Below are 15563 nucleotides of genomic sequence, written 5' to 3'. Positions count from 1 at the left end.
CCGGATAAAAGACATTCACTGACCATTTAATATTCAAGGGATCGAAACTGGCTCTCCCCGTTCTTGTCGCGTCCAATGAAAGCGCACGTGACGCGTCTAAATGCTACCAGAACGCGACTTCTGCATAGGTCGCTCGGTCTGCAACTTCGCTGGCTGCTCCACTTGCGAACGGCCGAATGGTCGGCGAATAAATACGCCGCCGAGCTTTCCTCCTTCCGTTATTATCTATAAAGAGACTCCGCGAGGGAATCCTCAGTTATGGTCCGGAGTCTAGAGAATATCCAATTAAGACTCCGCGCTCGAACCACGCGAGTGCGATCCTTGTGCCGCGGCCCTCTGCTCCGCCGCAATTATCGTTATCGCATTAGCCCAAGTGGCATGGAATTCCGCCGAGGCGACAAAAATCACAGGCTACGTTTCCGCCCGGAGATGGGGAATTTCTGGCGTATTCCAAGCACCGGCGCGCGGCGTCACGTCGACGTCGCGCCGCGCCGCATGGCAATCGTGTTCCACCAGTGAAACCGGATAGCGTGTACCAAAAATACCGGCGTAATGGCGAGACCGAGACCGACCGGAAGCGTGGAGAAATTCAAGAAGTTCTTTTCCAACGCGTCTCCGTGGGAAAATCGAAGAGGTCGGCGAATCGCCCGAAATGGAGCATGAAATCGTAAAACCACTCCGCGGAGGTTGCGGAGAATGGTTGTTCGTCGAGGGGGACGAGCCGCCGCCTCGCGTCGAGTTGCCAGGTGGACGGGGTTGTCGAGGATGGTTAGTATCTTGAAAGGAGGAAATCGTGGCACACGGGCCGAATATCATCGACTTGAATAAGGGGACGCGCGCGTGCTACGCCACGGTAGTTTCTGAAAGGCCATATAGGGGCTGGGAAGCATCTCTCGGACACCTTTCCACCGTCTCCTTCTACCCGCTTCACCTCGTATCCATCCTTTCCGCCTCGCACATCCACGAATCACCCGCGCTCGGCCAGCGGACCAAACATCCATTGTTAAATGCCGCATTATTCCGCGATAACCCTGAAAAGGTTCGATTTGTCCGATCCAAGACGCATCCCTGCCGCCCGGACACAACGGGCTCTCGACCTAACTCCCTTTTCCTTTATCGTTTTCCATTATCCACCGCTGCTATTATAGGGCCGCCCTCGTCCTAGCCGAGTGTCGATTTCTCGATGGCCAGCGATTTCTTCCGCGTGGACCAGGCGGACTAGAAAGCGATGATATAGCGGTGATAGCAAACGTGTAACCGTGCGACGCTTTGCAAGCATCCTTTATCGAGCTTTGCTTGCTGGCTGCGCACCCACCATCTCGGCGAACCTTCCGCGAATTCTTTGAGCGAATCAAGAAGCCACAGGTTGCCCGGAATCAAACGAGACGAAGGGGACGACGGCGACGCTGCCGCTGCTGCTGGCCACTTCATCACCAACACACCTTTGGCTTTCCGCGGAACGGAAAAGATGGATCGGGGAGGTTTCAATGTCGGCTCGCCGAACGTAGTCGCCAGAGAGATCGGGAAGGGTAGAGCGAAGAGAGAGAGAGAGGGGAGAGGTGCCTCGGGCTGGGTAACTTGTAACAGCAGCGAGAAAGTTAGATTGCTGAAATAGTTGGCGGCGTTCTTATCTCTGTGTCGCGGCGACGCGATGCGACGGCTCGTCGTAGAAAAAAAGGGACCGTGGGGTAGAGGGTTCACGAGCGGCAGCAGAAGAAAAGACGTGCGGCGGAGTTACGGTGGCAAGCCCATGGGCGAAAATTCGCAGCTAATTTATGTGCCAATTAATTGGTAATTAAGGGTCCGGTTTTTCAGACGAATTAAACTCTCTGGCTCGACCGCTTCGATATAGCGACGAAGCAGTTGGTTGGACGAAAAAAAGGAACACACACACACACACACCCGTTGGGTTCGCCGCGCAGAAGTTGACTCTTCTCTTCTCGACTTAAAGTCTCCCTCCGTTCGGTTCGTGCCGCTACGTCATGGTAGGAGAGCAGCGGTCGCTGCAAAACGTTCTCTACCCTCCCGCCGTACAAAACTTTCAGCTCCGCTTTTTCATCCCGGATCAGCTTTTAATCGCGGCTTTCTCCTTGCGAGGATATATAGATCACGCAGACTTTCGGGGTTCGTCGATACTTTTTCTTTGCCTCGTTTCGTTAATCTCCGCCTTCTCCTCCGCCCATCTTCCTTTCTTTTTTTTTATCCATTCTTCATCTTCTCCTTCGGGATTTTCGACGTCTGCAGGGAAAAGCGAGCTGCTCCGTCTCGTTATCCTCACCTCACTGGCCGGCGCTTGCAATTAAATGAACACTCGAGGAGCTCGGGACTCGTACGAGTTCGTGTTCCGCCTGCAGCTTTTCGCCGTCGCTCGCACCGTTCGAGAACGCCGAATGGAGCGCTGAGATATCAGGAAGGATAATGACGGTGAAGCAACCAGTGGAGATGGCGACGCTGAGAGGAGACGAGGCACGAACAAATAAGAGTTTCTTGTTCGAAGCGGGCCAGCTGTTGGTTCTTCTCCTTCGAAAAGAGTAAATGTTGACCGTTCAGCACCCCAGGGCTGCTACGTTGGTCGTTCTCCCCTGTCCTCGAGCAGAGCCCGCTGTCTTTCCTCGCGATCTTACGGTAACGGTCGAAACCCTAATCGCTAATTACGGCCACGGTAAGATCGCTCTGAAGCGGCTCTCAGAGCTCTCGAGAAACCGACGCCACGTCGACGAACCGGGGACTCACCTGGGTTGAAAGATTCGTTGTTTGGCTGGGCCTGGATCGAAGCTCGAATTAAGACCGTCGAGACTCGAGCAAACTTTTGCGCCAGATCCTTCCCGCGGGGAAACGGAGCAAGGAACAAGAAACAGCTGTTTTCTTTGGAATTTTTTTTCTCTCGCGTTGAAAAAAGACCGCCGGGCCAAGGAGTCTAAAGAAGAGGGCGGAAAGAAAACAAAGCTACCGGAAGACAAGTTTCCAGTCTTCAGCCAGCTACGACTCGTTAATTAAGCATTCAACTCGGCCCGGAGAGTATTGGCAACTGGAATCTTCCGTTTCGCGTCGTGCTCCGAACGAGTTGAGTTTCCGAGAGTTTAAGGAGTCCGAAATAAGGACGAGATTGGAGGAGGGCTGCCTCCCGACGCGACGCCGGCGGATCCTTGAACGCTCCGGAAGGTTCCGAAGCGTAGTCGAGCAGAGCATCGAGGAGTCTCGAGAATGGCTAGCAAGTTTTTCAATAATGAACGATACGAACGTCAAGTGTCGAGCAGTTTTTCAACCGCCGCGCTCGTTTCGCTCATTTGCCAGCGACAGCTTCCCCGCTTATTCTCTTCCTCCCTCGTGGATTCCGTTGGCCTGTTTGCCGGCGCGGGTCTGAAAGAATTATTTCGTGGGAATTTCACGAGCGGGAGACACAGCAACAAAGTTTTGCCGTTTCGGTGCTGGGCGTAACTCCAAGTAGATAGTTGCCTGCCGTAGCGCCGGGCTACGGGAACCGAAGATGCCACTTAGCCCTCGTGCAAATTTAATTTCCGCTTGCCGCGGGACTCGAAATTAGGCTAATGCTTACAGGGGGACTATATGCCCTTTATGGAGACCAGCGGCATCGTGCTTCGCATCCGACAAAATCATGCGCAGGCTCCTGTGGCTTCTCCAACGCGCAACCGTCCGATGGAAAATTCATTCGAAACATCCAATCCGGTATCCAGCGTCTGCTTCAACACCGGATATTTTGCAGAATCCAAATTCAAATACGGCTGGTCTCGTTCTCCAATTAGAATCCGAAACGCCGATCATTCGGCACGATTTGGAAAGCCGCTTGGATAATTGAGAAAGGAAGTTAAAAGTCCCGGTGATATCGGTTAGCACAACTCATCGCGGAGGAACGGAAAGCCCGCTGGCATTTCCATGCACCTAACTACCTACCTACTTAGACACGATAGGAACGTTTCCGTGTAGATAATGGGGATTAAAAAAACGTTGGATATTTTTCTTTCTATTAGCCACTCGCACGGCAAGTGTCCTCGTGAACAAGGAAATTAGTATTCCGATGGGGAGGTCGGTATCGTTATCCGATCTCGCGGCGCGGCGCGGCGAGGCGATGCGAGCCGGGCCAACCATCGATGCTATCTTCTCCGTTCGAGGAAATCTTTAGCGTCTGCGGTATTCCTTGTTTCCTCGCGTAAAGTTTTACGATACGACGCGCGAAAATAGTAAATTCCCGTTGGATATTCCCGCGAGCGGAGCGGCCGCGGCGGAGGGGATGCTCGAGCGGAAACGATTTCCCGAGCGTTCGATGTATCGATGGTAGGTTGTGGTTGCGAGGCACGTAGCAGACGTTAACAGGAATAGGCGAATCTTGGGGCAATGCGCGCAATCCTATCGATATTTCAGTAATTTCCACGCATCCCCTAATTCGCCTTTCAGCATTCCCAAGCGCACAGCTAGACATGTCCCGGCGACAAACACGCTGGCGGTGCTCGCTGGCCCGGGGAGCGTCGAACTTTTATGGGAATCGAAAGGAGAGGAACGAAATTACAAGCAGCCAGCCGGGTGGGGATTAAACTTTGACGGGGGTCAGACGTAAGCGCGGCAGCTTGGACTTCGGGGTCTGGAGTATACAGGTCGCAACGATTATCGATTGTTCCGCCAGTCTCCCGTGTAATTTTAACCGCATTTACCGTTGTTACGTTGTTACGTTATTGCATCATTACATGCTTCGATTAATCGCATTAGCCGAATGCGGCTTTAATACGAGCTCGCAAGCATTTATCGTGCCGAGGCGTTCGATAACGAACCCGCGTATGGCTATCGTTCGAGAGGGTATGCCGTCGAAATATTTGGCCAAGCCCATTGCCAGGCTCGCTCCATTTGCTAAACGAAGTCTGTCCAAGGATCGCCCTTGAGCGGCGGCCGGCGTATTTTTCAACCGCTCGAATTAAACACACCGTTGTTTATTCGATCGGTAGAGAAAAATTCGCTCCACTATGAAGCTGCTGCGAAAACAACGGAACAAATATCGGCTGGCGGGCGGAGGAGCTCGGTTATGAAAGGTCAAAGCTGCCGATGTGCCACTGCAATTTTCTGCCTTTTGTCCTGCTAAAATATCGCAGTTAGCTTGTCACGGGGACATCAAATTAGAGGCGCAAACACGCGCGCGGTATCTGATTCGACCGAATCTGTAACATGTTTCTTGCAACGAAAAATCCATGCGTTTGAATTTCGACTGAAAGAGAAGGGATGAAACGTTCCATCGGATCAATCGATGGCTGTATGCAACGCAGACGGGAAAGTTGTCGGAGTTAGAAAAAGCTTAGCTGGCGACGAGCTGGGGCCATCTAGTTTGTCCGTTACGATTGGTAATCTTCCGAAGTGGCCGCGCTTTTAATTAGGCAACTCTGGACCGCTCGAGAAGGTCCGGTGTCGACTAAAGCTGAAATCCAACCGGACGGCTTATCGAGAAATTCGGAATATTCGACTGACGATGGTTATGAGTGGCTGGAGGATCAATCGACGACTGTGTGTCGCGCCTCGGCGCGTTAATTATTGTCGCGGAATAGTTGATGCTCGCGGCGCAAAAAGACACCGTTGCAGCTGATTGTCAGAGAGCAGAGTGGCAGAGGGATCAGAGAGAGAAAGAGCGGGGGAGAGAGAGAGAGAGAGAGAGAGAGAGAGAGAGAGAGAGAGAGAGAGCCGGAGGAATTGGTTGGACGGCTCGGGTGCGCGTATTATTGCACCTGTGGGAAACCGCTCACCTGACTGAATCAACTTTATAACAAATAAACTGAAATCACCGGCGAATTTGAGAGATTCAGCCGAGTATCCGTGATTCGATGGGAAGCGAATGGCAACGGGATTGACAGGAAATAGACGGGGATGGAGGTTTAAAAGAAAAAAGTAGAAGTGTATGAAGAAAGGAGGAAAATACTCCCGGATGAATTTCAAGCGTGGAATCGCGAGTGTGGAAACTTGTCGAGTTTCGGCAGGCAGAGAAAAAGGAGCGACCACGACGCCGACGCCGACACGACGTGGCGGATGGCGGGTAGGCGCGGGGAGGGAGAGGAACCGGAGGAGGAAAAGGGAGAAGGGAAGCGTGAAAAGGAAAAGCTCCCCTAGCCGCGAACGGTTCTTTCTCTTTTTCCACGGGGGGGAAGAATACGAGAAATTGCGAGCAAAAATATCCGCGAGGCAAAGTTGGAATCGAATTAAAAAGCTGGCCAAGCCAATTAAGGCGTTTCGCGAAAGTTTAAGAGATTCTTCCCGGGAAGGAGAGTGAGCTCTCTCTCTCTGCTGGTGTGCTGCGGGCGGCCGCTTTTTTTTTCTATTACGTCGCCTTCCGCCTGGTCGCCGAACTGGGCGCCATTAAGCTGTTCGCTCTTCCGTATAAATAGGAAGAGAGAAAAAGAGATCGCCCCGTCGGACCAGAGCACGGCAGAAGAAAGGCTTCGTTTAATTTCAACAAAATTTAGCTCGTTATCTCGCCGCGTCGTTCGCGGGTCGCTGGGAATTTCGATAATTTGTTTTGCTACGCTTTCGCGGCCGTACGTTCGCTCTCGTTCGTTCCTTTGATTCCGGCCCCGCTACTTGTTTCGTCTTCTGCAGTCTACGCTGTTCTACAGTGTTCCTGTCCCCGGTCCCGTCGCCGGTCCCGCAAGCGCGTCTTAATCGCAACCAGCAAACTCGGTCGCGTGAATCAACGACAAATGGCAGCTGCTTCGCGCCGCCAGGACGAGGCTGCTACGGCTTCTATGGCTGTTGCGGCAGCTGTTCCGACTAGAAGGCTTTCGTTAAATATTGAATTTCGACCAAGTCGTTAGCCCCGATAACGTTAATAGCTGGCGGATCGTGTCGGCCGGTGCATCGCAACTCCCTAGGGAAACGACTTGTTAGCGGAGCAAGCACTTGGCTCTCCTCGATCGCGAGCAGGGGAATTTTCCAGCGACAGAAATGTTTCCCCTACGAAGGGGCCCTAGAGGTTGCTTCCGAGAGAAACAGCGGAGCCAGGTACATACCTTCGTAGACTTTGAGCTGCGCCTCGGATGACACCGCGTCGCCAACTCCATTCTCGGCTAGACACTCGTAGGCAGTGTTGTCGCGGATCGGCCTCACTGGTTCGATCCGCAGTAAAGCTCCGTTTTCATAGTTGTGCACCAGGTACCGGGACTGAGACTCTGCGGCATAACACGGAAGATTCAGAGGAAAGGGCAGGAACGAAATGCCGTTGCGCAGGATTGGAAAAGCGCCACGGGACGCGAGCGATCGCGCCTGTGGTTCAATCGAAATTTCACGTGCTCGCGCGATCAACTTTGTTACGCGGCGTTGTCTCCGCTTTCGCAGGATTAGCGAATTTAGCGGACCAGAGTCGGCTCGGAATCCACAACGATCGATAAAAACGACCACTCTCGCCGTTAACCGTCGCGCTGAAAGTGTCGCGCAATCTCCCCGAGTAAATCCCCATTTCGATTTCGGCTTCACGGATGCCGCATTCCGGATTCGCGCGAAACCGAGGCTCGAACGACCGAGCCGCGAAGCCGCCGGGGCTCGCAGCGATCGCGGCAAGATTCCATCCCTCGAGCAGACGGCCGAATCGTGGCGCTAACCGGATATCGGTTTGCCAAACCGTGCGAGACGAACAACGGCGAGCAAACACGCGACGCTCAGTTTACGCCTGAGAGAGCGGAGGCGACGCGACGCCGACGGCCGAGATAATCGAATCCCTCTCGGGAGAATTGCGACGACTACTTTGCCAGAGTATATTCGCGAGCGTCCCGAGGAACGCGACGACGGCGGCGATCCGTTTCGTCCAGTTTCCGAAACTCTTGAACCCGGAGGACTCGCACGTACTACTCCTGGCGATCTTGCCAACAGCCGGCGCGCCGGGCGCGCTTCCGGTACGGGCCGGCGCGCAATCTTTAGTTTCGAAGAAAAGAACGAGAATCGATGCGCCACGTCCGCGTCGCTGCGAGAACGCCCAGCCAGCCAAACGCGGAGGTCAGCATCGGGCAACAAGTCCAACTTTCGCGCCATTTCAATCCTCGTTGGCTCTCCTTGGCCAGCATTAGCCCTCCGCTGTTGCGGCACATTTGTCGCCACCTATCGTTGCCTTCTTTACGATCAATCGAAAACGTAACCAGGCAGCGCGCCTGGTCGAAAGGCGGAGAAACTTCGGAAAGTGGACAGGCTGCACAGGGAGGAAGGAGCGAAAAGTGAAAACTTACGGGAAACTCTCTTTCCGTTCTTCCTCCAGTGGATCTGGGGCGGCGGCGCACCCTCCGCCGTGCAGTAGAAGCTCGCTATTCCTCCTGCCTTCACCTGCTGCGATTGCGGCCTCACCAAGATCGTCGGTGGACCTGCCAACACAAGATCAAGGGAAACCTTTGATTAGAGTCGAATCGATCTTTCGGACCCTCTCGGGAACCACCGTTGCTCCCCGACTTAATAATAAACGACGCAGGGACAGAGAGAGAGAGAGAGAGAGGGAGAGAGATTTCTCGGTAGCTGAGAACCTCTCCGAAAGAACTCTCTAGGAGTGATTAAATTATGTGACGCATATACAGCATTCCCAAATAAATCGCAGGACAAGAGAGAGGGAGCGCCGGCGGAAAATCGGCGTTCGATTTACGATCGTAAAATTGTGTATGTGTCGGCGAGGAGATTTCGTACGCATGTGATGTTCAAAAAGATACGAAAAAATGGAAAAAAAATTCGTTGTCTCGATTATTCGCAGATTGAGCAGGATAGTGGGTTGTGTATACTCGAGCGAAAGAGTGACCCAAGAATGAGGCCTCCTAGCTGGGTGAAAAACACCCAGTACACAGGCATTTATATTTCTTGATTCTGGTTTCTGTCGTGTGAATTTTTAAAATCTAAGTTCAAACTCGTTGTTAACAGTCAGCAAAACTCCTGGAAATAATTGTTTAAATCATCTAGAAGGGAGTCTAGAAAGCCGCCGATACGAATTAGCTGATTTAACGCGGACGAGAAGAATTTCGTATTACATAATGATATTTTTTGTCACCCTACAGTTCGTAATTTTTCAGAAAACTTGACGATTTTTTTTTAAATTCTTCGCAATTAAATTGTCTATCGATCTGTCTGGTCTAAATTTTGAATTTTGTGGCTGATTATTTTATATCTAGCGAATTATACAGCACGTTTCGAAGATCAGTATCTGTGGGATTTTTTGGCCGCCTGTTCCGAATTTAAAGTCAGATTTTCGAAATTGAAGGTGATGAATCTAATATGTTGAAGCAAAATTTCAGAAAATGGGCTTATTCGGAAGAAACATAGTGCGTCTAGATTTTGGAATAAGATTATTATTTCGATAAGATTAATTATCATAAAGATCAAATTTTTCATTTGTACCACAAATCTAATACTGTAGATCAAATTGTAAAATTTAAAATGGCGGATGGACATTCGTATTTTGACAAATTTTTACGCATCTCATATATGTCTGTGTTCATACGCGTTCCTATAGTTAACTTTTCTGATTCAATATGGATGAGCAAGATTTTTAATGTTTCATATTTTTAGAAGGCCTGATTTACTTAACGTTTTATCCCAGTTGCCTTTGGAAAACCAATTTTATTATGTGCAATCTTGTTTGAGGAGCAGGATTTGTGCTTTTGGAAGCAAATCTCTGATCTTCTGTTTATGTACGTGTTTAAAAATATCAAACATTAAAAATTCTACTTATCAATATTGAGTCTGAAAAGTCAACTATATTCTGCATAGTGGATTCACCACCTTCAATTTCGAAAATCTGACTTTAAATTCGGAACAGGCGGCCAAAAAGCCCACAGACACTGATCTCCGAAAAGTGCTGCATAATTCGCTAAATATAAAAAAAAATCGGCAACGAAATTCAAAATTTTGACCAGACAGATCGATAGAGAATTTAATTGCGAAGATTTAAAAAAAAAAATCGTCGTGTTTTCTGAAAAATTACGACCTGTAGGATGATTTGAAAAAGAAGCGTCATTATGTACCACTGCGCGACGGTTTTACCCAGGAATAAAGAGACGCTTGTTACAAGACGGATGGACATGCCTTGTTCCTTTGTTGGATCGTGGCTAGTTTCTGCTGGTCCACCCCTGGTGAACCAGCCCCGCCACGCCCCACCGGAAACAGGACCGGACCAAGAGCCGTGCTATCTGGAGCGAGACTACCGGCCAAGCACTAAATTGGTCCCGAAACTTTGCGATCGCACGGACCGTTTATGGCCACTCTTCCATGGACCAGCGACCCGAACCAGTGCCAGTCCCCTGGCCGGTTTTTCGCCCCTTGCACGGCCACCGAATTCCCAATCGAAAACGAATGTTATCACCGACGAATGGCCGCGAGACGCGGCATACGGAGGAGGGCCAAGAAAACAGTTATCGCTAGTTCACCTACACGCTCGGGCTTCAGAGGTTCAGACCGCGCACCCTCTGATCGTTTGATTACTAAAACTACCCTGTAGGTACACGGTCATGGATATTCATTCCGCGTTCGACCGACTCGCGATCGATGGTCGAGGGCCTCGTAATAACAGGTTCGTGGTCGAATACGGTTAAATGGAAGCGCGTCGAGTTGGACATCATACGCGATGAAAAAAATAATCGCGGGATCGCAGAGAGTGGGGGACTGCGGCGGTTGGGAGGACGATATCGAAAAGGCACGGATCGATGTCGAAGGGAGAAGCCGCGATGGCAGGAAAATTCGTGCGGAGGTGTACGCGAACGCGCTAATCTATCGGCTGTGCAGGGAAACTAGGATGCACGGGGGCCGCGTCGCGCCGGGTCGAGGGGCGGGTGGGACGCAATTTAAGGTAAATATTATTCCATCGGCGAACCGTCGATAATTTTTGATCGAATCGCTCGTTGGAGATTATTGCTATCCGAGGGGGTCGCATTGTGGCTGCGCCGAGCGCGCGACGATTATCATGCCGAAATAGTCCGTAACAGGTGCATTAATCGAGCACGCTCGCGGCATGCGCGACGACCGATGGATTTTTAAATATTCCAAACGCTCCGGGGCGGCGATTTCACGGGATAACAACTCGCCACGGCGTAAAACGGATTTAATAAAGTTGCCGGGCGGGCTATCCAGCGGCAGTTCTTATCTCCCCGGGCTTCCGCGGCGCGGAGTTCCGCTCGACGAGAACGAAATCCCCCGAAAAATCCCGGAGACTTTGCCCGGCTTTGAAAAATGATCTTAACGGGTGAAAGGGCTGTCGGTAGTTTGGAGGCTTCCGGGGCGAATCGCGGGCAATTTCTCCGCCGAAATTCCATCCACCTCTGGCTGGACGTGCATTTATTTAGAAGAGGGCTGCGCAGCGCATCAAAAGCACCTGCCGCGCCACGGCTGCCCAATGATAATTTATGATCGAATATTAAAGAGCCGGCCGATAAACAGCCGCAACCTCCAACCCCGCCCCTCTAAATCCCACCGCCACTCTGGCCTTCCTTTCGCTCCGCAACCATACAGGAGGCTGGCTGGCTACATTGTTCGATCGACGAGCCTTGTACATATGTACGCGGCACACACTCCGGGCGGATAGAGTCAACAGTGTCGCCAGTGCCCTGCAGAGTAGCCCGACTGTAAGAGTTTAACGAATCGCCTGCGACCGAGTTCAGAGGTAGGCTCGATATTTGCCTCTCGTTTCTTTTCGTTGCGTTCCCTTCCCGTCCGTTGCATTGCGTTGCGGTAGCGGACTGTACCCACCGTATTCAGGACGGAAGTGCAGTTTGCGAATCGCGGATCGATTCGAAACAAGTTCTCTCGACTTTTCGCTTTGAAACGCGATCGTTCGCCACCCCTCCCCGCGCGTTTCCGTTGAATCCTGTAGAGTTTGAAACGCGGTCGAATGGGATAGGTCAGCACCGTCGCTACTAGGAAGGCGACAAGCTTCGGTAACTGCGTTTCGGTAGTTCTCGCCGAGTGCCGCGACCTCATTGATGCCGTGAAATCGTGAAGTATCTGTAAGACGTCTGCATACGTATGTATCTGCTCGCCCCATCGCTGACACACGGGAAACAGGATAGAGATGGGGACGGACCCTGAAAAGTTAGCGAGAACGAAGGATTTCGGCGCGTGCCGCGTAATAATGCACAGAGCCATACCTCGTGCTTAAGGGGGTAGACATGTCACGTGACCTGGCCGATTTGGCAGGTCGGTACTACAGCAAGTTTATTTTCAGGACAGAAATGGTAATACCAATAGATACGCGGCTGCCTGGTGCACGAGAGAGGGAGGTGTTTGCAATTTCCGTATTCTATTCTGAATAAAAAAATAAATCCTAAGCTGTTCCGTTATACTTATAAAAATTTAAACGGAAAGTCGGCTGCTACTGTAAACGTAGAAAATTCATTGTACATTTTAATTACTTGAAATGTGCTTATGCTACAATATTCTACGTTAGCAGTAAGGAATTCTAAGTGAAAAGGGAAAATAGATGGGGGAATGTCCCCAGAAAATCAAATTTGTTAGGTTAGACATTTTTTACTAGCAAAGCACCGAAACAGAACATGAAATACACTTATTACACGTCCTCTGCAGAAAGCAGTTATCAACAAACATTATATATACAAAATTGTATTGAATGTTAAATTGGGCTAGTGAAAATGCGCAGACAATAATGCAAAAAGTATTTATGTAATTATAAAGTACCATTCAATGTTTGAACCTGTTTTTCTCAAAAAACGCTAAAAGTGGACATACAATGAAAGTTTTCGCCAGATTTTGGCCAATATATCAGGAGAACATGAAGTGGAAAGAGGTATACTAAATTTCAGCTTCGAAGGCATCCTCGATTCTCTCTCCGAACAAGTTACTTTGTGCCATCTCTTTCGACGGCATGTTCTCCTGTTACAAAGCCCAATTTTGTGCATTCTGAAAATTTTTGCCAGATTTTGGCCCAGGTATCAGGAGAACATGAAGCGAAAAGAGGTATTCTGAATTTCAGCTTTGAAGGCATCCTTGATTTTCTCTCCGAAGACGTTACTTTGTGCCATCTTTGTCGACGGCATGTTCTCCTGTAACAAAGCCCAATTTTGTGCATTCTGAAAATTTTCGCCAGATTTTGGCCCAGGTATCAGGAGAACATGAAGCGAAAAGAGGTATTCTGAATTTCAGCTTCGAAGGCATCCTCGATTCTCTCTCCGAAGACGTTACTTTGTGCCATCTCTTTCGACGGCATGTTCTCCTGTTACAAAGCCCAATTTTGTGCATTCTGAAAATTTTTGCCAGATTTTGGCCCAGGTATCAGGAGAACATGAAGCGAAAAGAGGTATTCTGAATTTCAGCTTTGAAGGCATCCTCGATTCTCTCTCCGAAGACGTTACTTTGTGCCATCTTTGTCGACGGCATGTTCTCCTGTTACAAAGCCCAATTTTGTTCATTCTGAAAATTTTCGCCAGATTTTGGCCCAGGTATCAGGAGAATATGAAGCGAAAAGAGGTATTCTGAATTTCAGCTTTGAAGGCATCCTCGATTCTCTCTCCGAAGACGTTACTTTGTGCCATCTTTGTCGACGGCATGTTCTCCTGTTACAAAGCCCAATTTTGTTCATTCTGAAAATTTTCGCCAGATTTTGGCCCAGGTATCAGGAGAATATGAAGCGAAAAGAGGTATTCTGAATTTCAGCTTTGAAGGCATCCTCGATTCTCTCTCCGAAGACGTTACTTTGTGCCATCTTTGTCGACGGCATGTTCTCCTGTAACAAAGCCCAATTTTGTGCATTCTGAAAATTTTCGCCAGATTTTGGCCCAGGTATCAGGAGAACATGAAGCGAAAAGAGGTATTCTGAATTTCAGCTTCGAAGGCATCCTCGATTCTCTCTCCGAAGACGTTACTTTGTGCCATCTGTTTCGACGGCATGTTCTCCTGTTACAAAGCCCAATTTTGTGCATTCTGAAAATTTTCACCAGATTTTGGCCCAGGTATCAGGAGAACATGAAGCGAAAAGAGGTATTCTGAATTTCAGCTTCGAAGGCATCCTCGATTCTCTCTCCGAAGACGTTACTTTGTGCCATCTCTTTCGACGGCATGTTCTCCTGTTACAAAGCCCAATTTTGTGCATTCTGAAAATTTTTGCCAGATTTTGGCCCAGGTATCAGGAGAACATGAAGCGAAAAGAGGTATTCTGAATTTCAGCTTTGAAGGCATCCTCGATTCTCTCTCCGAAGACGTTACTTTGTGCCATCTTTGTCGACGGCATGTTCTCCTGTTACAAAGCCCAATTTTGTGCATTCTGAAAATTTTTGCCAGATTTTGGCCCAGGTATCAGGAGAACATGAAGCGAAAAGAGGTATTCTGAATTTCAGCTTTGAAGGCATCCTCGATTCTCTCTCCGAAGACGTTACTTTGTGCCATCTTTGTCGACGGCATGTTCTCCTGTTACAAAGCCCAATTTTGTTCATTCTGAAAATTTTCGCCAGATTTTGGCCCAGGTATCAGGAGAATATGAAGCGAAAAGAGGTATTCTGAATTTCAGCTTTGAAGGCATCCTCGATTCTCTCTCCGAAGACGTTACTTTGTGCCATCTTTGTCGACGGCATGTTCTCCTGTTACAAAGCCCAATTTTGTTCATTCTGAAAATTTTCGCCAGATTTTGGCCCAGGTATCAGGAGAATATGAAGCGAAAAGAGGTATTCTGAATTTCAGCTTTGAAGGCATCCTCGATTCTCTCTCCGAAGACGTTACTTTGTGCCATCTTTGTCGACGGCATGTTCTCCTGTAACAAAGCCCAATTTTGTGCATTCTGAAAATTTTCGCCAGATTTTGGCCCAGGTATCAGGAGAACATGAAGCGAAAAGAGGTATTCTGAATTTCAGCTTCGAAGGCATCCTCGATTCTCTCTCCGAAGACGTTACTTTGTGCCATCTCTTTCGACGGCATGTTCTCCTGTTACAAAGCCCAATTTTGTGCATTCTGAAAATTTTCGCCAGATTTTGGCCCAGGTATCAGGAGAACATGAAGCGAAAAGAGGTATTCTGAATTTCAGCTTCGAAGGCATCCTCGATTCTCTCTCCGAAGACGTTACTTTGTGCCATCTCTTTCGACGGCATGTTCTCCTGTTACAAAGCCCAATTTTGTGCATTCTGAAAATTTTTGCCAGATTTTGGCCCAGGTATCAGGACAACATGAAGCGAAAAGAGGTATTCTGAATTTCAGCTTCGAAGGCATCCTCGATTCTCTCCGAAGACGTTACTTTGTGCCATCTCTTTCGACGGCATGTTCTCCTGTTACAAAGCCCAATTTTGTGCATTCTGAAAATTTTAGCCAGATTTTGGCCCAGGTATCAGGAGAACATGAAGCGAAAAGAGGTATTCTGAATTTCAGCTTCGAAGGCATCCTCGGTTCTTTCTCCGAAGAAGTTACTTTGTGCCATCTCTTTCGACGGCATGTTCTCCTGTTACAAAGCCCAATTTTGTGCATTTTGAAAATTTTCGCCAGATTTTGGCCAATATATCCGGAGAACATGAAGTGCAAAGAGGTATTCTGAATTTCAGCTTCGAAGGCATCCTCGATTCTCTCTCCGAAGAAGTTACTTTGTGCCATCTCTTTCGACGGCATGTTCTCCTGTTACAAAG

The 15563-nt window shown here is 49.4% G+C and overlaps 1 protein-coding gene across 6 annotated transcripts in view; it reads right to left on the bottom strand.

The window, feature by feature from the left end:
- Positions 1-15563, bottom strand: part of Lar (tyrosine-protein phosphatase Lar) — a 219864-nt gene that overhangs the window by 79069 nt on the left and 125232 nt on the right. For all 6 annotated transcript variants that reach the window (XM_076823994.1, XM_076823999.1, XM_076823997.1 and 3 more), the window contains 2 exons: positions 8205-8336; positions 6999-7157 (listed from right to left, as the gene is read on the bottom strand). In XM_076823994.1, the coding sequence (XP_076680109.1) occupies positions 6999-7157; positions 8205-8336 (291 nt within the window). The remainder of the gene's footprint in view (positions 1-6998; positions 7158-8204; positions 8337-15563) is intronic.

The sequence above is a fragment of the Andrena cerasifolii genome, chromosome 12 (genome assembly GCF_050908995.1).
Source record: "Andrena cerasifolii isolate SP2316 chromosome 12, iyAndCera1_principal, whole genome shotgun sequence".
Taxonomy (NCBI): Eukaryota; Metazoa; Arthropoda; class Insecta; order Hymenoptera; family Andrenidae; genus Andrena; species Andrena cerasifolii.
Note: the sequence above shows the minus strand (reverse complement) of the source record. Positions and strands in the feature narration are given on the sequence as shown.